The sequence below is a fragment of the Coturnix japonica genome, chromosome 3 (genome assembly GCF_054131305.1).
Source record: "Coturnix japonica strain WE chromosome 3, WE-NBRP24, whole genome shotgun sequence".
NCBI lineage: Eukaryota > Metazoa > Chordata > Aves > Galliformes > Phasianidae > Coturnix > Coturnix japonica.
Window position 1 is genome coordinate 11814521 of NC_140665.1, and position 25300 is coordinate 11839820.

The following is a 25300-nucleotide window of genomic DNA, read 5'->3' on the forward strand; positions in this document are numbered from 1 at the left end:
TTCAAACATAAAACATATGGGAATGAAATCCTGGTGATTGCCTTACTAGCAATCTTGAGGCAGTTATCCACCTGGACAGAGTAAGAAGCCTCCCTTATTTCAGCTCTATTTCTCACATATTTCTCTGTCACTGGGAAGGTGATTCTACATGGGGAAAACACATGATGTCCTACATAACACCAGACTCTGAAGAATCAATTCAGTGTGGCCTATAAGGAAAGGAGCCTGAATCACTCCCCTGTTCATCAGTATTACTTCCTTTTTTTCCTGAAGTTTTTGGCAGTCAATGTGTCGTACTGAAAACCAAAATTCCTTCAGGGCACAGAGCATCTGCAGTGTGTGCCATTCATTTTGAGTATATCTAATATCATATTTGTCACTGGCCATTAAAGCAAATAAATAGCATGAAGCGAGCAGGGCTTCCAGATAATCTCTGAAAGACAGATACCATCACAGATAACAGTAGTAGACTTGGCAGAATATTTTGCTTCAACCACATTTCTCAAGGAAAGTGAAGTGAAAGGAAGGAGTGAAGGGAAGCCTTAGCTTCCACAACCACTGTTAGAATGGTTTGGGTTTTTTTTTTAATGTTTTGAGAATTTTCAGTGGGAAAAAATGGAAAAGTTTCAAGAAATTTTTTTTCTTCGATTGTCTTTATTATTATTATAATTGTTTTAATTTAGTTACTTTGTGTTTGGCTTTATTTTCTAGAGGATTCATTTGGAACCCTTCTTCTCCATGTGTAGACCGAGGGAAGACACAAATGTTTTGTCTGAGATCAGATCCATTGAGGTAAGAAATAAAGGCCTTAAATAACTGTTTCTTGTAGAACATCAAAGTTTTGCTGTTCCAGAAACTTACAGCCATAGGTTTGCATAAAGGTAGATCCGAACTTGATTTGAATTCTCAAATAAAACAGTTGACAATGTGTTGCAAAGCAAACACAGTTCTGCTCTGCCTACTTTCACTTACTGTTTAGACAGTAAATTTGGTGTCTGTTTTCCAGCACAGGACCACAGCTTATCTCCCATCTTGACTGGACAGCTTTCTACTCAAGCGGTTTGGAACTGGTTAAACAATGGGCAGTAGGTTAAAAGCTAGAACCCGCTTTGGTAACCTAAATTTACTCTTATTCTTTGTGTATTTATTCCATCTTCAAAACAATCCAGTTTCAAAGGAAGAAAGAAAAACTAATGAAGATCCAGCACCAGAAGGTGAGAAACATTTCTTACGAGGTTCTGAGCATTGTCTGCTGTTATTAATATTTTTTATCTTGCCTGTCAACTGAGGCAGAAAGCCGATTTCCTGGGAGGTCAAATATGCACTGTGGAGGTCACAGCTGCAATAACAAGGCATTACGTTCTGTTCCCCTGTGTTCTATTTGGTAAGGATGAGTGAGGGGCCCAGCGTGTTGATCAATATATCAATGACTCCCTAGCTGAAAGGGAGTATGTGCTTTTGAGGAGAAATAACAGGAGAGAAAGTCCCTCAGTTTTGAGTGTAACAAGCACTTGAGGGTATGAAAGCTATTGCAGCTCCTGGTTTTAGTAAATGAAGGAAATGTTTTTATCCAATCGTTTCTCAGCTATGAGTTAAAAATAAGCCATTTCCTAAATTATGGAGACTGCCTAGAGCTAGCTCTATCCCACAGATAAGACAGCTATGTAAGGCCAGTGAAATATTTCTGATTATTATTATTTATTCATTCCTGAATTATTTAACACCCAGAGGTCTCAAACAGAATCAGGCTCCCACAGAGTTTGCTGCTGTCTTTGCTTTGAGGATGGGTAGCAAAGGGTCTCCTGGCTGCTTCCTTGCATCACGAGCACTATGATGGGCAACTACAAACTCTCAGGGGAAAGAAAAGCCATCACCTTGTACTGACCGCCCTGAAATATTTGCCTTTTGTGCTCTTGGAGCAAAAATCCAAACACTTTAGGCAAGGGACAGGGCACATATCATAAAACAGTTCATTAATCTGGGCTATTTGTAAGCCAGAGCTCCTGCTTAACTTGTTTTACCCAAGTAAACACCCTGAAAAATAACCCAGAGAAAGGATAACGTAAAGAATAACATTAAAATTATCACGACACTCTGACAAAAACAACAGTGTTTGTGTGAGCAGTTATATTTCATGCACTCCATCTGGATCTGGTGACAGCAGGATCTTGTGTGTTAAGAAATGCACTCAGCAGAATAAATAGTCCTGGTCTCGGTTTTGCATTGGGCCCTATCTCAAACCAACCATCCTTACCAAAGAGTGACATCAAGTGAGTAGTGAGCAACTGATATTATGTTCTTGTGAAAAGAGAGCCAAACATGACCCCCAATGCTGCCATGTTCTTTAAAAATAGCTTTTCAAGTGATACCTCCTCCAAAGAATAATGACCAAGTTCAAGGACAGAGTCATAACAGTGCCATTCTTTCAGGCAGAAGGCGATCTTTATGTCAAGGAAAGCCAAAAGCTTGCTGAAGTTCATAATGGTCTCTGTCAAGTTTAGAGTTTTAACATCCAATCTCTGCCCTGAGCTTGAAGGATATTATTTCCCAATCACAGGGGAATGTGAGAGGAGCTCAACATACCTCACTGGACTTGTCCTGAAAAGCAGTTCACTGTTAGGTCACCATCACAGTATGGAATACTGTATAATGACAAACCAATATGACAAACCTGCAGATAAAAATTTATCATACAATCCTTCTGAACAATGAAATAATAATAATAATAAATAATAATAATAAAAAAATCAGAACTGCCAAAACTTTGTTTCATAAGTTTAATACTTCCATTAATAGGACAGAGCTGGTGCAGACAGAAGTGATCGCTCACGATCCATTATGGCAATTTACCTATTTTATCTAAGGTTCTCAAGTGCTTCAAAAATCTCAGAAAAAGAGGAAATCTTATACAAATGGAGCCACATGTTTTGGTTCCTCCTGAGATTTCTCATAGGTTGTAAGGCTGAATGTTATGAAGATGGTAACATAGATGATGACAAATATTGGAAAAGTTATTTGCAAAGGAAAATGTGGATGCCTTTGCCAAGAAAAGCTGAGGCAATCTCCACCAGGGAGCAATCTCCAAGAGATGCTGCCTTAGTGGTGGTCAGCCCTTAAATGAGGTCTAGAGAAGGTGGAGTCAAGCCCCACCCCTTCCAGGAGCACAGCTAAATCACTCTCACCTGTGCTCCCACAGCTGACCAGACACTTGCCTCAGCTGATTAATCAGAGGTTCAGGCTGTGATTACCAATTTCCCATACATAGGTGCATCAAATACTGCAGTGATTCTTAGAATTATGCTTCCAGGGGTTATGAAGCATCCTCTGGAATACCAGGAAAAATTCTGAGATCGGAACCTTTAATGCCACAGAATGATGAAAAGTAGAGTGATACTAGCAGGGTAACACAGTGCTATGCTGCAGCAAATGAGAACAAGCCCAAATGCAGCAGCTGTGGATGCAGAAACAAAGGAAGGAAAACTGCTTAACTCTGGAAGGCCTCTGGAAGGCAGAGATCTCCAGTGGCATAACTCACCTCCACTACCAACCCTTAAATGAGGTCTGGGAAGGGATGGGTCCTGGCTCTGGCCCTTCCAGTCACTCAGATACATTGCTTGCACTTGAGCTCCCCTGGGTTGGCCATGCCTTCCCACCAGGTGCTCAGTCACTGCTTCAGGCTGTGACATAGCATTTTCACTACAGAACCTCTACAGGGGAATGACTGGTTCAGGTGAAGAGGCACAGTAAGTCAGCTCACACTGCTTTTCCCAGCAGAATAAGCAATGCCTACTGTACTAAACCAAGTACAACTCTTGTCAGAGAAATACTAGATGCTGTGTGAGCAAACACTGCAGACTAATAATAGCTCTTTAAAAACCTGAGCAGCCCTGGATACACACAGCTCGTCAAGAACGCTGCTTTGAAATGCAAGTGCGTAGAGCTGCAGCATGTGCAACTAATCTCTGCTGGATTGCATGGGAATACTTTTGGTATTCAAACACATAGCACCAAAACAACAGGCAGACATTCATCTCTGGACAGGGGATATTGGTCGCCTACCAAGTTCAGTACATGACACAACTGTACAAATGTAATGATCATTTTTAATTATGTTTAAAAGCAGTTAACAGGAAAGATTGATCTAATTCATTGGCTCTAATCATTTTGTATTTATGTGTGATAGTTTTAGAAGAGATATGTCTGGTAAGCACTGAAAACATAAATGCATTCAACTTTGTTCTAAACACAGCAGAGCACCTATGGATTTGGCTTGAATTTTTATACTTTTTCCCACTGGTGATGCATTTCTTTTACAAGACAGTGATGTCATCCTAATGGTTCCTGCCACAGTCTCAATGGATGAAAACTTAGCTCATCTCTAAATGGAGGCAACTGGCATTCAGTCATCTTCACAGCGTGTTCAGATCTACCTGGAATGTGTTGTATACAGAAAATGGTTCCTCCAAATGTGTTTATTTAACACCAAATTTCATAACTTTAGCCAAAATACCACAATTTCTTGCTGGCTCTCCCTCGTAGATTTTGGTCTGTTCCCTTCTACACCTATTTTTTTTTTAATATACAAAAGCCTTCCTGCTTTGTTAGCTGCAATTTTGTTTGTTAACTACAATTAAATGAAATATTATTTGAATTAAATTAATAGAACAAATTGAAATGAAAGAAAGAACCATCTCTGTTGCTGAAGTGTAGCTATTCTTTCAGGAATATTTTTAGCTTTTTAAATCCGAAATTAACATGCATTAACAGGATATATTAAGTTTAAGCATAGCTCCTTCAAAAAAACAAAAAAGTGATTAAAGTCTTTCACAGATTCAGTTTTATTAACTCCACAAAAATGGATCTTAATATATTTTCCCACTATTTTAACAATCTTTCAGCCATGTAGGGTACTTTTCTTTTCTGAGATAATTTACTGGGGCATTCTGGAGCTCAGCTGTCCTCCTGTAGAAACAATATATTCAGCAAAGACCAGAAAACGTGTGAGCCATTAAGAAGATATATTTTAAGAAGGCTTGTTTTCCTCTGTAGGGAACAAATGAGATTTGATAGGCCAGCTCAAGGAAACCTATATAGCTCTGCTACATATTCATAGCATGAGTATTTTTTAATCACTGAAACTGCTTTCTAGAAAAGTTCCATATAGGACACCAGTTGCCGTATACTGATTTTATTGCTTTAAATGTCATTCATTTATTTGCAGCTTGTGACAACAGCCTCTGGGATTTCACCAACCTGAACTCACTAGCAAGTAACTGCCACTTTGCCATTGGGGCAGGCAGGTAACCAAGTCCGTGTGCCTGAAGAAGCCTATAAGTTTTTTTCTGCCATGGCAAATTCCAAAGATGCTATGTAAAAGGACTTCAAATAATAGCATGTGTTTCCATAGGTACGGTGCCTCAAGTTTTCTAGTGGCGCAGATTCAGGAGGTTGACAGAATCTTAGCTGGAAGGGATCTCTGGAGATCACTAAATAGTTAATGCGTATATTTAAAGCCTATCTGAATAGTTGAAAATACTCAAAGGAAATCATTAATACCTGATTTCTCAGCACATCTTTGCTGATGGCAAATTAAAACAAGCCCTGGAAATTACTTTGGGTAAACTAGAGCAGGGTCAGATTGGGCACTGGGAAAATCAATTTACCATGAGGGTATTCAGACACTGCAACAGGCTTCATAGTGAGGTGATTGATGTCCTGTACTTCTCAGTGTTCTAAAAACATCTTGAAAATGCCCTTATTAACATACTGTAGCTTTTGTTTAGCCCCGAAGTGCTCAGGCAGTTGGACCTAATGATCTTTGTAGGTCCCTTCCAACCGAACTGGTCTGTTCTGTTCTATTAATTCATTTTATTTGTTTCCAACTTCAGTGTGGTTTTCTGAGAGTTAAGACCACTCTGCAGTCCTGTTACCTTCCTGAATTGATGGCCAAGTATTGACCTGCTTCTCTGGAAACACAGATGTGCTTCCAGTTACCTCCTGAAAAGTAATCAACATTTTTCTGATGGGTATCTTCAGCGTGGTGGCTCCAGGCTGGTGCAGAACAGCAGGTCCCAGTGAGAGATGATCCAACGACACATGCAGGCTGGAGTCTCATATGGAGAAAGCACTGATACCAATATGTCTACCAAAATTTATTACCTACCTGGAATGGAGAGGCAGTGCACTGTGCAGCATGTGTAAGCATGAATGCATTGTGCATTTATTTATTTCTATTCATGTACTTTCATAGCCAGTTTGTTCACTACCAACTGCAGAGAAACACCAAAAATTAAAACAAATGAAATCACTTACTTTTGTCTTTTCCAGTTTGTAAATGCACAGCAATGGCTAGGATAGGTGAAGTTTGCCTCAATCAAAGATCTAAATTTGCTTAAATCAGGAAGTTTTTTTAACTTGTATGTAGACCTCGCCCTTAGCTTCTTAATGAATTCTAATCCATGACTTGGCAGGAAGCTGATTCTTGTCCTTGAAATATCCCTTTAAGAAAACATATGAAAATCCTGGTAAAAAGCAAATTTACTTCAGGTACATAGTGGAGACATGTTATAGATTGCCCTACTCATTACCAGAGTAGTGATTAAAAAGAGATCAACTGGAAATGTGTGCTGAAAACAGAATCCAGGAATAAATAAGTATGTGTTCCTCAAGGAAATCTGAACGATTATTCACTGTAAACAGCAATTAAGAGATGTTATTTTGATTTGGGAAAAAGATCCCAATGCCCTCTGTGTGAGGATTAGCAGTGACATAAAATATTAGTTCCATATGATTCTTAATTTAGTAAATACTGAAATAAATGCAAAACTCATTCAAGAACACTGGAAGTTCGTGATGTCCCTCATGAACATCTCATCGTGCAAAGGCCACCATTGAAGAGGCAATAAACACAAAGAGAACCCAGAGGGAGTTACAGATACGAGGAGAGGTTGGGGATTTCAGATTTTGTACTCATTAGGAAGGAAAAGAGATTAAAGGGAGAGAAAGGCGATACAGTTCAAACTGTGAGGAACAAAAACATTGAAATATTTCCAGAGGTTTAAAAACAAAGAGAGTATCGACTGAAGCAGAGGAAGGGGTAAGATTACAGGAGGTTAGGAGAGATGTATTTATGTGGAAGGCAATTAGTTTGTGAGACAGGTTATCAAAAGCAGCTACAGATGTATTACAGAGAGCATTAGTGAAGCATACAGAAGGAAAAACATTGTGCAAACACTAAGTTGAGACTAGTGTCACACATGTAGGAAAAGGGAAAAAGAACCAACAGCGCTCCATCTCTGTCCCCATGGCATAATATCCAGAGCAAAACATCCCCATATTCTTTTGGCTGGGGATGAACTGTGTCCTTCAGCTTTTGACAACAGGAGAGGACATTTCTTTCTTCTAGACCAAAGTAAAATGGACTATGTAAAATCACCCTGCCCTCCCTTAGCTTCCTTGCTCTTACTGGACAAGAGTGATGCAGGATGCAGGGCTGATCTGGTCTTCGTTCTCTTACAAAAGAAAAGAATTTATCCTAATAAAGGAACTGACAACATCTGTCATTTTCTCCATGCCCACCCCTCCAAGATGCATCCATCTCTAACAGTGCAATGTCAGGACAACATGTTATTTTATCCCTATTACAGAACATCGCAACAGGCACAAAGTGTTTTTATTATCATATTAATGTAGGAGAGTGGTCCTGTGTGAAGGGGAAATCAGATTTCAGCAGCACTCTGTGAAGTTCAGACACTTGCCATGCACCATATGCACATTTCCAGCTTCATTCCCCTTTCTCCAAAACAAAATTAATACAGGAATGCACAGTCTGCAGCATAGGGTGGCCCTAGCTAACAAATTCACACTCAGCTAATACAAAGTTACTGACTGTGAGCAAGGAGGGTCTTTGTCTCCATACTGTGCCCACAGCTGGAAATTTTGGAGATGGATCCCACACTGCTGCCCCAGGGTTGTAGTTTCAACTAGAAGTACAAAATGAGTGTACAGCGCCCCACATGGTTAATATATGGGGTGGAAGCAATAAATAAATAGAAGTACATCTGGATCTAAGAAAATATTACCGGATCCGTGTCTCTGTGCATCTTAAAACAATTTCATAAATGCTGAATATTTACCCATGAAAATATGCACTTCTCTTTTAAAATTATTTTCTTTGTGTGTGTGTGCGCGTTCATTATTGCATATAAGCCAAAGTGAGTTGGGGAAGGGGCTCTGTAAACTACTGCAGAGTTTGCTGGGATGTCTATTAGAGAAAATTATTGATATACCATCAAGAGACTCCCCCAGAGAGGAAACGCAGACATTGTGCAGGTAGTTTAGTAGTTTTATCCACCGAGACATCATGGAGCAGAATTCAGTGCAGGGATTCTTTGGGATGTTCCTCCCTAGTTACAGGATTGGTAAATTAAATATGGAAGATGAACAAGAAGATAAAATAGCAGTGGGAAATCAAACCAGAAAGCATTGGTGATGGGAATACATGGTATATTATTAATGCTTGGCTGTTAGTCATCAGACTTGAGAGAGGTTGGTGTGGGAACAGCAAAATGAATCTGACTTCTCTTCCAACATCTTCCTCTTCCTTCTGGGAATCTTTTTTGAATTACTCAGAACACTGACCAGATGACAGTCAGCTCAGGTTTGAAAGGAACGTAGCAGAATAGCAAGGCATGGCTGGCAGAGCAGAAGCCAGAGATGGGAGACCAATAGTGAGACCAGTTTTTCCAGCAGCTGTATCTGAAGTGCCCTCTGGCTGTGCCTCGGGGTTTCAGCTGTCTTCTTGAATTTCTGGAGGTCTCTTGTGGTCCACATCTGTGGGTTTCCTGTTGTAGTCAAGTTGCAAGGATAGGAAAGACCATGGCTGTACCTTGCACTGCTTCTGAGGCAGGACACAGCCAGAGAGCTCAGCCCAGAATGGATCATCATTGATCAGATGAAATATATTGATAGAGAGGGGGATGCTGAGGGATTCCCTGTAGATTCCTGCAATTTGCTGGTACCTCCAGCATGATCTTAGTGCTTACAGGAGGCAGAGGTTCCTAGGGACTCCAGTAAAAGTTCATGTCAGTCCCCACAGCTGTGGGAACACAAGAAGAAGATTAAATGAAATAATGTGAACGGAAATTGAAGCTACAAAACTCCAAGTTGGAAATAAAGCATATTTCTGTATAGAAGGAATTTGTATATGTGTGGGAGTAATTAGCCATTTGATTTCCTTGCTTACTGTCAGCACTGAACTCCTTTAACTCAAAACTTGATGTCTTTCCAAAAGTGAGATTCTAATTCATCCAAAAGAAGAACTGATTGCTGAGACTGTGCAGCCTGCATAAAGCTGACAATGTTAGGTGCTTCCTGACATTACTATTTGTGTTTGTCATTCTTCCATGCCGTTTAAGTATTCTGAAATATAAGATAGGAATTGGTATTAATTGACCACAGAGAACTGGTTCAGGAAGAACAAGAGTTAAAACATCCTGATGTTCATCTAATAAAACATGGCAGCCTGCAGCACAAATTCGATTTCAACAGCACTATTTCCCCAGCAAAGATATGAGTATGGGTCAATCATTTCCTCAGCATTCCAGGTGTAAGCCACAGTGACAGATGAGTAAGAAGGCTTTGCTTTCTTGATCTCAGTCAGGATGAAAAGGTAATTTCCCATCCATAGAACAGTGGATAGAGTGGTAATGGAACTGAAAACTTCTTACACAAGTAACTCAGTGTTAGAAGTTGAACTATCAAATGAATCTGAGGTACAGCCATATCAATTTTATGAACCTTTTGAATCACTACAACTTGCAAAGAAAATGCATTTACTTTTTGCTATAGGAAACAATGCTTTTCCAAAGAAACATCAATGATGTTACTGAAAAGATGCTCCAGCGGCAGTCTTTTCCAAAGGAGGAAAGCACTGAGGGAGTGATAGAAGAGGAATAGAATACAGTAACACATTTTTGTGTCATAGATGCATTGACCATCACTACATGGAAAAATGCCTTCAGAATGTTAACCAGTCATTTGTCTCCCTCTTTTTTTTAGATTTCTAACCACTTTAATCTCTGTGTAACATCTTCCAGTAGCTCCCATTTACCTGTTTTCACCTTTTCTGATTGACATCTAGCACCCTCTGGATGTCTAGGACAGATGGGAAGAAAGAAAGAATGTGATGAAGTTGTGATTTGTGACACAAGAAAAACACACCTGTCTTTGTTGTAGCTCTTACATGCTGTAGCATGTGCTCACAGACACAAGCAGTTGTGCACTCTCACAGGTGTTTTACAGCATAGCAAAGTGTAGTGTGAAGTGCTGAGATCCATGAGCATCCTGTTGCTCAGATCATGCTCTTCAGCCTGCCAGCCAACATGAGAGCTGTATCTCAACTGTGTGAGATATATACGTCCCTCTAGGGCAGGGATTTTCAGTTTTGAACTAAGCTTTGGAGGTGCAGGGCAGATCTTCACTGTTTGTAAACAGTTTAAGGGTGCGCTATTCAGATGTAAACACTGAGAACCCAACTACTTATTCTTGATTCTGCCCCAAATAAAAAACAAACTGTATTTTCTCTGGAAAAAAAAAAAAAAAAGAAGCAGAACTACTCTTTTACAGAGCTTAATCAACTGTGGAGAGGAATCTGGATTTAAATCCCTGGATGTAAATAATCTAAAAGCCCTGAGGACAAAGTGAAAGCATGGATCTAGATATGGCTGATATGGCTGATATTCTCATGTGGCTTCCACTTTTCTACACTTCCAGTTTCGAACTGCATGATTTGGGAGATGTTGAAATCCAGACTGTCATTCACATGTTCTTCTTCAGTCTTTTCTGTAGGCTTACTAACAAGAAAAGACAAATCTGAATATTACTTACAAAACAACAGGCCCGATGGCTCCTTGGAAGACTTCATCTGGTAGTTTTTCTAAGTTGTGATTGTCACTTAGATTTCTGGAAAACACAATATGGATTCTAAAATAATCAGAGATTAAGAAAAGTTGCTGTATCTCCAAATAATTGCTTTTCAGAATAGTAAACAACAAAAAATAGTTACAGCTCATCCAGGCAGGTTCCATTAAATGCATGATTCTTGATTTCCTGAATCCCGTTTTTATTTAGCCGTCTGCAATGAAGAAAAAACAAAAAGTGTTCTGATACAGCTTCATGTGCAAATAAAACCACTGAAAAGGATTATTAAATGAATATTTAAATCACCAAATTTCTAAGAATCTCAGCTGAAAAGATCTCAGTAGTTAGAAGCAGGACTTGCAGAGTGCAGATATGAAGAAGGCAAACCAGCATTACCATCAGAGTTAGAGTAAGTTTTTGAAGCGAGGGTGGAACTGATGAAGTCACTAATGCTGCTCAGCTGCCCTGGGAAGCCCAAAGGGAGTCAGCGAGGCTGGATCAGGTTAACCCCAGCACAAGTGAGACCTTTTCTACTGTTGCTGCTCCTTATATATACACTTCACTTTTCCCGAGATGCTTCTGGAAGAGCTTAACCTTTGCCAATTATTATTTGAAATAAAATAAAACAGGCTCAAGAAGGAAAAAAGGATGTGGCTGGTGCCAAACTGCCTGGGAACTAGACAGTTCTCATACCAGCTGCCTCTTCCGATGACATCAGCCCTGCTCCACATCTCCCCAGGCTCCTTCCTCTGAGAGAAGGCAAAGGTAGAGAATTGTAGGGCTTCCCGACAAGTTTTTGCTGTAGTGCATTAACTAATGAATGTTTGACGTCCTTCCATCTCTTCCCTTCGTGGTCCTGAAAATCTACATTTGGTTCAGTTATGCTTATCATCTTTATGGTGTAATCTTTCATCTCGTTGCAGTGGAACTCATGCTCTCTCCAAGAGGACACAACAAGTCTGATTGGTGGCAAAATTGGCTTGATTTAGTGACACTGTCAGTAAACACAGATGCCACATTCCTAAATCACACTGAAAGCTGAGCCTGCAAGTGACCCACTTATCTGAGGTCTAAGGTGGTGAGCTCAGGTCACTATGAAAATCAATCATGGGTCTGGTTGAAGGAATTACCCTTTTGACCATGGAAGGCTGATGCGCGTAATTCCATGCTTACAGTGTGTGTCAGATCACATCAGAAAAACGGCCATCATCCTCTTTGCTTGCAATAGCACTATTAGACGTGAGTGATCAGGCACACGGGAGAGCTATGTCCCTGCTTATGGCATTTAAAATATTTATTATATTAAATTGATCGTATCCATTCAAAGCTACTAGGCTGATGTATATGCTTTAAATCACGGTATTAGCTCATACTGCTTTCTCTCACTGACTAATTCAATGAGATACTGAAGTCATACATTCTGAGTTACTGTTGTCATACAGGGTGGACTGTACACTCATGTCAGCTGGCAAACTGTCTTCAGGTAGTAAAGAGAGCAAGCAACATTTTGCCTAGATCCCAAGGCTTTGTTATTCCTCCTTCTCAGTTGTTACCTGGACAAGACTCTACTGAGACACATTCTCCCATCACTTCAACCAGCACCCTTGCTGTTTCCCCAGAATAATCTGGAAGTCTTATGATAGTAACAAGTGAAACAAAGGCACAAATCAGAGCCTGGACATGTGGGCTTTTACTCACCATTTCCTGGCTGTAGTGGTATGTTTAAGACCCACTTAAAATTCACCTCCTTGGTGCATAAAGCAATCTTAGATGCAATCCAAATTACTGGCTTACACAAGCTGGGAGCCTGTCACAGTAAGCCTGCTAAAATTGGCTCTCCTTAGACTGTGGGGGCTCATTGTGCCTTGGAAGTCTTGAATGCTTGACTGCTATAAGGAGGGCAAATCACACTAAAAACCTGGCATACACCTCTCATCCCATTGTGGTATTATGGAAATAAATAAGGTATGTGCTGTGCAGAACTCTGACAAAACCACATCCCATCTGAGCAGCGAATACTATAATTATAGGAGGAAAGATAAATAAGTACATTTGGGGTATCATTAGTTGAATACATTTGAGATAGCTGCATGAATATCTCATGTACGTGTGTGTATATGTTTAAAACTTCAGGGAACTTGGCACAGACAGGTTGCGGATAACTTATGGAGAAAAAGGAGAGAGAACAGCCAGGTGACTTGTTACTGTCCCCTCTTCAAGTATGGATGGTTTGTCTCTGCTCCCACCAAAATCAATGTGAACCAAATCAATCAGTCTTTAATTGTCTGTTGCATGAAGAGAGGTTAGCTGCATACACAGTTGGAGATTCTTCCAGCCTGGCCACGGGCTCAATGGAATGAAGGGAGCTTGTTAGTAAGCACACAGTATGGTTTGATATGCCAACAGAAGAAGCCAGGTAGTCCATTAAAAAACACGACTGTTTGACTCAAATGAGGAGTCATCTAACCACACAGCATGGAACTGCATTGTGAACCAGCCTGTATCAATGCATTACCATTGTGTACAAATATACTGTATTTTCAAAACATCTACATCTATTTTGCCAAGGTAACAAATGCCTTTGAATGATGTGTCTGACTGTAAATATTTATGAGTCACACCATCCCTCTGAATACAATTTGTATCACATGAACTGTTGCTGTAGGTGGAATACATTTAACCTTGGCATTAGTAATTACAAAATTTACTCTACCAGGGGTTTTAAAATAAGGAGCAGAGTTAGAATACAACAACAACAACAACAACATACATTACTGTTTCATGGCAGCAAGAAAGAATGCAGAGATTGCAGGAGTAGGGGTGAAGTCTAAAACTTCCAACTGAATTTGGAAGCCTGTAGAACAGAGCCCATCCCACAGTATCCTCAGCTCAGGTTTGGAGAAGGAATGAGCTTGTGAGAAGAAATGAATTTGCTATGTCTTACTCACAGAATCACACTTTCAGAACTCAGGCCCATGAATGTGTTCCTTTCAATTGTACGAATATGGATATTGTCTTGAACATCTCTGGAAAACAAAATACAATGGAAACAACAACTTTTTTTGCACTTCTGTGAGTCTTTCAATATGTTACGATATTTCAAATGCTGCTTTATGTTATATTAAGTCTGAGGAACTCTTTAACGCAAAGGTTGACAACTTAAGCTTTTAAGACATTTGACCATCTGCAGAGAGCAAATTTTCCTGCTAAAAAGAGTTAGGAGCCAAACATTTCCAGCCTCTTGTTCTGCACCCCCTATCTCCCTCATGCCTGCCTCCCAGGTTGGTTTAAGCCCTTGAAACGCACACAAGCTGGGTGCGTCTTACAACCCTGATGTGGATTAAACTGACTTAACTGATAAATCTGTTATCCACTAAATACAAGTTGTGTGGCTGGGAGGTGACTGCTTCTTACAACCTCCCAGCCAGAAGATGGAAGGACCTTTTTGGTCTGATTCAGCAAGGGACCTGAAAACCCATGAAAAAAATAACCCACCAATGTCTCTTGAGGTTCCTTATAAGGTTGGTATGCGCTTCAGAACTGGCAACTCAGGACCCCTGTCAGTTCAGTTTGTTGCATTTCACTCTTTCAGCAGTTTTGACTGCTACACAGAAAGAACGGCAGATATACATTCTGTTGCTTGCTCAAAATAGACCTCAAAGAAGTTAAACAGCATTACTCATAATTTAGTCTGGGGATATGGTTGTTTTCATGCTGTTTCTGTTGGGAAGCATGGAACAAAATTAATTATCTGCAAAGCCTGAAGTTAAATGAGGTACCAAAATTATCTCATACCGAGAGTTAAATATGGCCACAGCACTGTATTAACTGACACGTCCACCCTTCTTCACACTGAGATCAGAAGAGAGAGGAATAGGGAGGGAGTGTGGCACCCATAGCAGTGAAAGTTTCCCAATGCAAAAGAGAAACAGACAGGTCCTCATAAACCTCAATAACCCATCAGGATCTATCTTTGGGATTTAAACACCAGTACAACTGAAGTCAGCAAGAATTTTCTCACTGAGCTTTAGCATGGCCAGGCTTTGAACCAAGGTCTGTTTTATGTCAAGGCCTTACAAAAAGCGGGGCATTTCACCTAAAAAAAAATATCTCTTGTTCACTGGGACACAGCAATTCAAGTCCAGTTAGGGCTGATGATAATGGTAAGCAGGGGGAAGGTTCTGCGGCTCCACAGAAGGTTCTGCGGCTCCACAGCTGTTGCGTTTGCTTGATGGCTTCATTGAGCCCTGAAGTGCAGTTCTCAAAATTATTCATCAAGCGTACAAGATAAATATATTTTGTACATAATGCATGTCTACAGTATTTGTAAGACAACGGCAGGATTAGTGTTCCTGAAGACTGAAATCTTATAATCAGTGATTTGAAGATTCACAGGTTTTTCTGCATGCTATTAATATACCTCATCAAAAAGAAAAAACAGTTGCTTAATTCCCATTTTTGTTTCTTTCTTTTGATTTTGATACAGTTATACAGAATATATACAGAATATTTGTCAAGATCTTTTCCATGAAAAAAAACAACTCTTTTTTTTTTTTTTTTTCCCCCCCAAGAAAAAAGATGTGACTTTCCTGGGAAAACAAACAAACCAGCTTTCTCACAAGGCTTTACATATTTTTCCTCCTAATAGCACTGAACTTTTTCACAGAAGAATACATTACACTCCTGGGGCATTTTTCACAACCAGTGAATTAACTGAGTGTGATAGAGGTATTTCCCAGTGATTTTTGTTCTCATTGCCAACCACTGAAAACAGCACAAAGTTCAGCAACTCTTTCCATGCAGACCAGAGAACTGTCACCAGGTGGCAACAAATTCCCACATCCACCAGCCTGGTTTGAATTTCAGCTGGTGAAACAGAACTGGAAGGCTGTTATCAGCCCCCTGGGACAGGTACCCGTGCACTCATAGCATCGTTAATGGAAGAGTAGTTGACATAGTACAAGCTACAGTGCTTTGTAGAAAGAAGTTCCAGAGAATAGAGACCCTTTAGGCTACGTTATCATCAATGCCAACAAAACTGCAGCCAAAAATGCTATGACAATGCTAATAAGCAAGCACAATGCAAATTCTATCTCAAAAGCTTTTGTTAGAACAGCAAGACATTCATAAGGAGCTTATAAAATCATTAAAACTTACAGCAAAACCTTCTGGAAGGAGTGCACCTTATGGACAACAGGTAAAAACCTAAGGCCTGTATTTGATATTAACCTAAGGACAAGAGGAGAAATTAAGGTGATTAGTTCTCTTCCAGGAATGAAGCCATAACTAATAAACTAAAAAGCACATTGAACTTAACATGGAAGCAGCAAAAAAACTGATGTTAGCCACATACATGGTGTATGTCCAGAGGAAACTTGGCCCCCTAATGTAAAAAGGTTTCTATTGGAAGCACAAGCTGAGTTCTCCCCCACACAAGTTAAGGAAAGAAAAGGGGAGCACAGCTGATTGTGTTGAATGGTGATGAAAAGCACCACCTGGGACCGGGCAAAAAGTAACAGCACTCATTTTATGTTTATTATTAACCTAGATTATTTCAGAAGAGCTTCAAACTTTCAGGTTTTATGAACTGAAATGAAACAGACAAATATGACAACCACATCCAGAAGGACCAAAAAGGTCTGTGAAATACTCATTCACTTGCGTAAGCACTCATCTGAGCTCTCTGAGGTGGTATCTGGATATCCTCAGAGGTTCACACTGAAAAGCCAACTGGTTATCTACCTCGTAACAAAAAGCATTGCATTATACATAGGAAAAATAGTATATAAAGAAGTGTAGTGAATATTCATGAAGCCAATTTGAAAACGTTGCTGAAATGTCAGTAACTGTTTTATCCCGGGAGTCAGAGTGGTCTGACATTGCATTAGCTTAAAAATCACAGCTGTCACTTTTGACCAAGAAAGCTCTAAAAAATGCCTTTGGAAAACTATTACATACGGTTAAATAGAAAGCGTGATTAATGAAACAGGTGGATTTCACAAGGCTGCAATTATGTAAAGTACTTCTGCGCTTGTGAAAGGAGTTAGCCAAAGAAGTTCGAACCAATAGGAGAACCCGCAAATGCACACTTATAGTATTGTAAAGTACACTCTCTAAACGTCGGACAAGTACTGGGCTTTGTCTGGAAGCTGCCTTTCATTTTAAATGAGTCATATACTAAAATTAACGCAATTCTTTTCAAGAGCTACTTGTTAATACAAATTATGGCATGCCTTTGCTTTAATAGGAAAATGAAGACAAAAACAGCTGCCAAATAGTGCGTGGCTATTGCAGGACTGAGGAGAAGACATGAAAAGCTTTCATATCCATTTTACTCTCCCAAGTAAATCTTGATCCTTTTGTTCCTGTAATGAAAGATGATGGTACTTAAACATGTTCTGTTCAGGCAATGCCAGTGGAAATTCTATGCTTTTCATATATTCATATATGTATGAATAAACAAGTTAGGTGATGCCACAGTCCTATCTTCCCAGTAATACCAAGGTGCTCAGGGTTTGGTTTACACTGGCGGGATGAAGAGCAAAGTGTTCTGACAAATCATAGAAGATTCTGTACTGAAATAGATCTACAGGTATGAGGTACTGAGTGCACAGAGGCACAGAACAGTGGTTAGGAACAGGAGAGGATGTTCTTTTAATTAATTTCAGAAAAAGAACCAAAAAAACATGCAGCTAGTCTGTGGCCTAGATCTCTCCTCTTTTTATTCCACCAGCAAATCTCCAGAGGCCTTCAAGTGGATAATCTCGTTAGGATGTAGATAATCCAATTTACTGAATAACTTTACTGCAGCACAGTTTTGTCAATATCTTTATCATATAACGTACACATCCTTAGTAGCCTCGCTTTAAACAAATGTCCTCTTTAATATGAGCTTAAACTGAGTTCCCCTTTGCTATATCTAAACAGCTCAGTAAGAACATGTGCTTCAAATCGCTGATGGCTGCTTTCCAAAGCATTAATTGTCTTTCTGAGAAGGCTTACTGGAGTCAGCACATAAAAAAAACCCAAAACACTGCACTGTGATCACCAGAGAACAAAAAGTCTTTCAGAAGTGAATTCCTGGAAGATTCTGGCCGCTTTATTTCCAGATATAGCAACTTCCCTGCTCTTTTTAAACTGAGTTGGTAGGAGCTACTCTGACTAAAACTGGCACTTTGTTCATTCAGCTCATTGACTTACTGTGGATGTTTGCTAAATTGCCAACACAAGGTAAGCAATGAAATAGTGCATCACCCAGGAAGAGTTATTTATGTGTCCCTTAATCATGCTAGTGGCTTTGTGCTGCATGTGGGCCTGACTACAGCAAGAGAGCTCTCTGACACATGGGAGTGGGTCTTGTAGGCTAAACTGAGCCTATGATCCATGAAGCAGAGTGTAATCCATAGCAGACACTGCTGAAGGGGGGTCTTTAACCAGAAGGTTCTCATGCAAAAGGAAGGAGTGGAATGTCACTTCTTTTTAGTGTAAATCTACCTCCGAGAAAAGGTTTCATGGTTGATTGCAGACAAGGTGGACATCTCTGCTAGGCATGCCTAGCTGTGTCCCCAACAAATACAGTTTGGATTTAGGAAGCATGCCAGGCATCTGTGTGGCAAGACCTCCAACAGACAAGGCAGCAGGTAGAAGCAGCTACAAGCCTTTGGAGCTGGGCTGCCTCCTCCGCACTACAAAATACACTGAGGGTCAAACAGGTTCTCATGGCCTCCATTTTGCTTCCCACCAGCAATCGAGCTTCATGCCCTAAAAATTCATCTGAAAAAAAGCTTATATTTAAATCTTTCTGTTTCAAGATGTGATCTCTTAATGCAGGACATTGATGTATTCACTGTAAAAAAAGAACCTAAAAAAGACATAGATTACTTTTTGGCAAGAAAATAGGTTTGAAAAGTCATCACTGCATTATTAAAGAGACAATGCCACAGCTCTCCCTCATGAGAGCCAGACAAATAATCTTGTACTGATGAAAAGGTCAGCAAGTTACCATTTTGAAGCAGTCTGTCTCTTTGGCATATATCCAAGAAGACCAATTAACAACCCACTTCACAGCTTCAAAACGACTGGCAAGGAAGTTTAGGTTGCATTTTTCTAGAAGGCTTAGGAGATCACAACACTGTCTTAAAGTATTTTTCTCTCCGTAGCATTTTTGCTATTCCAGTAATGATGATTCAAGAGGCAAAGGGAGTGGATCAGGTGGAGAATGCATTTGTACTCGGGTTGGCACAGATAAAAGCGTATTAATGTTCAACAGCCAGTGGCTGTAACGAGACCATAAAGCTGATGAGAGGACTGACAGCATTAGCCAGATCTTCTTGCCTGCCCATAAATATGATCTAGTGGTTATGCAAGCATTTTTGAAGCAGCACAGAGAGAGCCCTGCAAGCAACAACGGCAAAGGTCTTTAAACTCATGGGCATGGTGCCTGGCCTCTATCTCAGGCATTAACACTGATTAATTTGTATCAAATACTTTTTTTTTTTTTCTTTCCCCCAAAACTGCCAGTAAATAATTCTTTCTTTTTTTTCTGCAGTGTTTTCTGAAATGTATTTTAACAGTTCCATTATTGCCATGGCACTGTCACAAGGAATGAAAACACACATCTCATCTCATATGCTGCAACTGAGGCTGGAAACTTCAGGAGGAACAACAGCGAGCTCAGTGGTGGGCACGGATCTGAGACCCCTGCTTTAGTGACTATACATAGAGATGATATGAGTACGACATAACTCAGCATCAAACCCAGCTCACTGGAAGACTCCTACAGGGATGTCATGTTCTGCTCCAGTAATGCAGGCAGGATTAGCTGAAAAGGGAACATGCCCTGTATCTCAGGGCAGGCAAAGGAATGTAGAAGTCACTTCTTCAGAAATGACTTCCAGTGCTCAGTCTGTTATCAATCACTGGTCTAGCTGTAGGCACCCCTAAGCAGTTGTTCCTTAGAGTAACAAACAAGAGGTATAGCTCTTTCAAGACCCATCTGTATGGCTGGTGTGGATAATGCAGCACAGGATAGGAGTTCCTGTATGTCCAGGGATTGTCCCCCCATGCCAGGGTATCTGAGAGCGAACTGCAAGTCCAGCAAGTTCCTACACTGCTAATTCAGGCTCATCTGCCCTTTTCTGATGGGGAACACAGCTCAGATACTGCTGAAAATCTGTTTCAATAAAACTGTTTTGACCAAATCCCTGTGATGTTAATTGATGTAGCTTCACTAGAGCCAATGATGTGACACTAATTTATACCCACAATGGAGCTACCTCCAATTTTATCATTAGCTTGAAAGGCGCATTCAGCAGTTCATACTCATCTTTTGTACTATTTACATTCTTGGAAGAGTCTTTTTCACCGTGTAAAATAAGGATAGAAATAGTATACAATATAAATCTGCAAAGATGGACTTTATCAACTTAGATTGGAGGAAAGGTTTGGAATTAAAACAGACTTGAATGAAGTGGATGTCAATAAAACCTGAAGAAATTTTCTAGTCACCAAATCACTGTGTTTCTGGAAAAGCCTGGAAAGCTGGGTAAGACTGGCCAAAGGGTAGGTGAGGGTAATAGCTAGTTAGACAAGCAATCCTCTTTCTTTTTAATCTGTTGCTTCTAGAGATCATAGTAGAGCTACTGCAGCTGATTTTTTATACCAAAAAGTAACTCTAAACATTTGATTCAATGCACAGAGAAGTATGGAGTGACAAATGTTCAAAAAGGGGAGCATGTTTCTCACTGCTCATAGTGCTATTTTACACTAATCAAAAGCAATGGACAACATTTCATCCCTGATGAGGATAAGAAAATCCCATATGTCTAAACTTTATGACAACTTATTGCAAAATATGAAATCTGAAGGAATATCATTGGGATAAGGAATTTGAAGCTGTGCTATACATTTTGAGTGGCAAACTAGATCCTCAGCTGGAGAAAATTCACACTGGCAATTGCAATTTCAATGAGCTGGGGAGTTAGAATCATTCACATCAAATTTTGGTCTGAAAGTTTTTGCTTGAAACCAAAGGAGAAAGGTGCAAGGTTTCTTCTTCTGAGAGTGCAAACTTAAGGTTTTATTTCCCTATTACTAAGAGAGAATCCCTACTACTACTAAGAATGCGAAAATATTTCTGAGTAGCAGTTTACTTTAAGGATGGATTCAGTTATCACTGAATCATGGTGGCAACCCCATGGGATCTGATATGGCAACACCGTGGGATCTAATATGGCAACCACAGTTGTGCAACTTGCATTCTTGATGAAGGTGGCTAATAAAATAAATGTATAGCTTACACCAGTGCATTTGCTTTCCGAGGTTTTAATCTTCTCACAACCAATGTCAATGAAAACTATTGCTATAGCACTATAATTGCTAAAGAAAATAATCTGAATGGTTAAGATCATGTGCACAAATTTTAACAGAAGGCAGAGTCATGGCAAAGATGGATGAGGTTTTGTCCTAAAGCTCTCAAGAGGAATTTCAAAGAACTGCTTTTATAGCAATAAAATAAAGGCATCAATCCTTTTCTCATCACTTAGTTTCAACATGTTGCTTAGAAAAGCGCAAAGATTTTGTGTTTGGATATCACTGTAGAATCTCCGTGGATTCTCCACTGAGAATAGTACCTTCAGCTTTTCTGAAGACAACATACGAGCCTGAGTATGAAAATGTAGATCATCAACAGGCAACTAGCGAGGGAAGAGTGAACATTATCTTGTCTTAGTGAAGTGCTCAGCACAGCTTGGATAGAAACACATATGTATAATTTAAGATCATTATAGTGCTTTCAAAGACCAAGAAGACTTACAGATATCTGAGGCTTGGAAGGTGCTGAAAGGCATCTTGATCAATCTTCACGAGGTTGTTGGCCTTCTCGATTCTTCTGCAACAGGGAAATGAAACATCAGAGGAAATATGTGAACATTTAGATCTTAAAATATCAGTGGTTGCATGCTAGAATATGTATAGTTGCCCAGGGATGTTGTGGTACTGCGTATTGAGGGTTTTTTTTTTTGTTTTATGAGAGCAGAACTTCTTCCAAAGAGCAGCTGAACCCAGCAAACCCCAATGTTTCTTGATACTGGCAGTTGTTTAAGTGGTTTGGTATAAGCTGACAAGGGAAAGAATGCGAATGTTGGCTAAGATGATGAAAAAGACAAAGTGAGATTTCCAGTGTTCCTATATTGCAACAAATTCTTCACAACTTGCCTGAACCAAACTGCTAAGTCTGTGACACTTGCCTATAATATTCTCCTTTGAATTTAGATTGCTTATTACTTACATTTCATGTAGTTTGGGAAGGCTGGAAAACACATTTGCTTCTATGATCTCCAAGGCATCATTCTGTGAGATCTCTCTGAAAAATAATTGAAAAGTCAAGATATTTCAAGCTGTGCTTTCATTAAACTGTGAGGAAGACAATGGAAAAGTGAAAAAATCCAGAAGAAACTTGTTCCTAAATTACAGATCTGTTTTAAAAAGGCGGTGTACAATAGATAAGAAAACACACCTCAGGAATGCATAGGAATTGCCAGCCAAAGCAAACTAAGGCAGCCCAGAACAGTACACCTCTCGAGGCCAAGCTACCACTGTCTACTGCAGATCTGACATCACTAATTACCAACTGAAATTTAATGCAATATTTTAACTTTCAGGAGATGAAAGTTAATTAGGAAAGAGAACAAGTCTAAAAAGTTCCCAAGAAATAGGACACATCCTCAAGCTGTAGGACGTGCTTCTTGTATTGACCTGATGAAAACCCCAGAGATTAAAATTAAGCCAAGAGCAGACAGATCCAAATGGAAAGCAGCACAGACATCAAGAACAATCCCATGCCCTGGTGAACCCCCTGTCTGATCTCTTCTATGTACAGTGAATACCCTCTTGTAGTTACACAATTGAGGAACAAAAATGGCCAGCTTGCTGTTATCAACACGCCAGATGCATCTCCTGCTAGTCCAGAGGCATATATCTTTTCTTCCTCAATCTGTAGAGTGGCAAACAGATAGCACAGGCTTTATTTAGTATGATTCAGAGATTTCAGAATCCCCCTGGCAAGTCAGAGGTAATTGCTGCTGTACAACCCATCCTGATTACATCTCTTATGCTGGTAGTGTCATTGAAGATGGAGTGAAAATAATTATGCCAAAAGATTCACCACGACCATTTTTCAAAATGGTGCAAAAATGCCCAGCCTAAGATCAGCTGTAGGAAGTAAATACTGGACTGCAAGTACAACCTGATGATACTGTAATTATCTATTGGATTTTTCTGTTATTACAGCTGCAGACATCTTTGGAATGAAATCTTAGATGAACAGATTGCAAAGTGGTTATCCCTTGCTCTTCGGTATCTTGTTCTTTAGAAATGATGATAGCTGCAAATAGATTCAGACAGGCCCGAGGTAAAATAATGGATTATATTATAATTATCTGAGTATCGAGTCTATGTTTAAAAAGTAATCACAAAGATTGCTGCAAGTAAGTAAAAAAAGTATTCCACTTTCTCTTGAGTAACAACTGAACTGTACCTGGCAAATCACCTGCCCATTAAAGACAACAGCCTTGCAAAAGAAAGATGTTGTTCATCTGACCTTTTCTGCTTTAGAAAAACAAGTCGGTGGCTCGGCATTTTTTATTTTAACAAGTAGTTCCCCCTCTATATCTCAAGGCTTTCAGAGAAGAAGTCCTGATCTCTGCTCTGGGATATCCCTCTTTATCCACAAGCAATAACAAAATGCTTTCACTGGTTTCCCCCACTCTATGTAAATTACACAGTCATTGTAAGGGATGCTGTGCTGGAAAGCTTCCCACTGAAGCAGACAAAGGGAAGCAGTGGAAACAGGCACTAAATGAGCAGTGACTTGTTCTGGTCTCTTGCAGCAAGTCCCTTGTAGGGCTAGGATAAGAGCCCAGGTTCCCAAAGTCCTCACTACTGGGGAGGGATCTGGGGTTGCCTTTGGTGTGCTGCACCACAACGAATTAACTCATATGCACCCACCAAAATATTTTGCATTGGCTTTTTTCTCTTTTCCTGCTTTCTTTCAAAATAACGTATTATAAGGTATCGAATAGAATCTGCTACTCACTATGCTGTATTTATTTGACAGTACAACCCTGCATGAACCCTGCATCCTCTGCTAAAGTTCCCCCAGAAAACCCTGTTGGTGATCGATTACTTATCATCATACTCTACAGTTTAAGTTCTTCAGGAAGGAGTCAGGCTTCTGAGCCTTTTCCCAGCATGGGAGTGCTGTTTTCTAACAGAAGGCCATTGCTATTCTTGGCCTTTTGGTCTCCATGTACCTGTTACAAGTGGTCACTCAGGTAAGGAGAAATATAGAATGACTCAGTTTAGGAGAGCAGTCACACACTGCAAGCAAGGAGCAGCACTGCTCTGTGTTTGGCTGCGTGATTTCTGAGAACAATTTATTCCTTGGTAAAGAGTGGTAAAGGCATACCCTGATCATCAAAAACCCAAACACCAATTAACCAACTCAGCAGAGTCAAATCCTCTCTAGAGGAGAGCAAATAATGCCTGCAGTGGGAACTACAAACAGAAAAAAGGCCAGTATTTGTGCACGAGATTTGTCTTACGGTATAAAAACACATCAATAGAGGATTGTTCATAATGCATATCTTGTTATATGTCATCACGAGAGAAGATAGGACTGTTATTACACTGTTTGTCTGTAATGAATGATACTATTAGCTCCAGTGCTAGCTATCACACCAAATCTAGACAGCAATTTGAGCATAATTTCTAATACATGCAAGCCTTTGAATAGATGCTACATAAGATAATCAGAAGTAATTTCTTTATAAAAATAGATCTAAGCACTCCCCAGCCCCCAAAACTGAGACCTCAGTACAGTACAACGCTTAAGCATCTTCTCAAGCATAGTTTCAATACTTGTTAGGTCACATCAAGTAAACTGTGTCCAGTTTGGGTCTCCACAATTCAAAAGTGATGCAGAAAGACTGGAGAGGGCCACAAAGGTGATCATAGGACTGGAGAAGCTGAGGAAAGACTGACGGAGTCGTATCTTTTCAACCCGTAGAAAAGAAGGCTCTGGAGAAACCTCATCAGAGTATCGCAGTACTAAAATGGTGTCCATAGAGAGCAGAGGCCCTCTCTTCATAAGGAGCCACATGGAGAAGCAAAGTGGCAATGGGTATAAATGGGATTTAATTTTGATGTAAGAAAGAAATTTTTACAGTGAGAACAACCCCTCACTGGGACACCCTCCCCAAGGATCTGGTGGAGGTTTTCAAGATGCAGTTGAACATGGTACTGGATAATCTCATCATGTGGGCTCCTTTTTTCCCATAAAAGATTTGATTTGATGGTCTTCCAAGGTTCCTTCTATTCTGGG

The 25300-nt window shown here is 40.0% G+C and overlaps 1 protein-coding gene and 1 long non-coding RNA gene across 29 annotated transcripts in view; one reads left to right on the forward strand and one right to left on the reverse strand.

Annotated features, from left to right (window-relative positions):
• Positions 1–6307, forward strand: part of LOC107310855 (uncharacterized) — a 31156-nt gene extending 24849 nt beyond the window's left edge. Inside the window, exons 5-7 of one of the 3 annotated variants that reach the window (XR_014944476.1) lie at positions 712–792; positions 1170–1214; positions 5222–6307. This is a non-coding gene — a long non-coding RNA (uncharacterized LOC107310855). Of the gene's footprint in view, positions 1–711; positions 793–1006 lie in introns of all 3 variants that reach the window. The other 2 variants (XR_014944475.1, XR_014944474.1) reach the window with 2 other exon arrangements.
• Positions 1–25300, reverse strand: part of FSHR (follicle stimulating hormone receptor) — a 91599-nt gene that overhangs the window by 2422 nt on the left and 63877 nt on the right. For 5 of the 26 annotated variants that reach the window (XM_015856891.3, XM_015856889.2, XM_085542740.1 and 2 more), the window contains 7 exons: positions 22208–22282; positions 21734–21808; positions 16078–16149; positions 13869–13946; positions 11066–11134; positions 10888–10983; positions 6313–6498 (listed from right to left, as the gene is read on the reverse strand). In XM_015856891.3, coding sequence (XP_015712377.1) covers positions 6313–6498; positions 10888–10983; positions 11066–11134; positions 13869–13946; positions 16078–16149; positions 21734–21808; positions 22208–22282 — 651 coding nt within the window. Of the gene's footprint in view, positions 1–2583; positions 2672–4083; positions 6164–6312; positions 6499–8323; positions 9421–9837; positions 10156–10887; positions 10984–11065; positions 11135–13868; positions 13947–16077; positions 16150–21733; positions 21809–22207; positions 22283–25300 lie in introns of those variants that run through there. The other 21 variants (XM_085542739.1, XM_015856890.2, XM_085542743.1 and 18 more) reach the window with 20 other exon arrangements.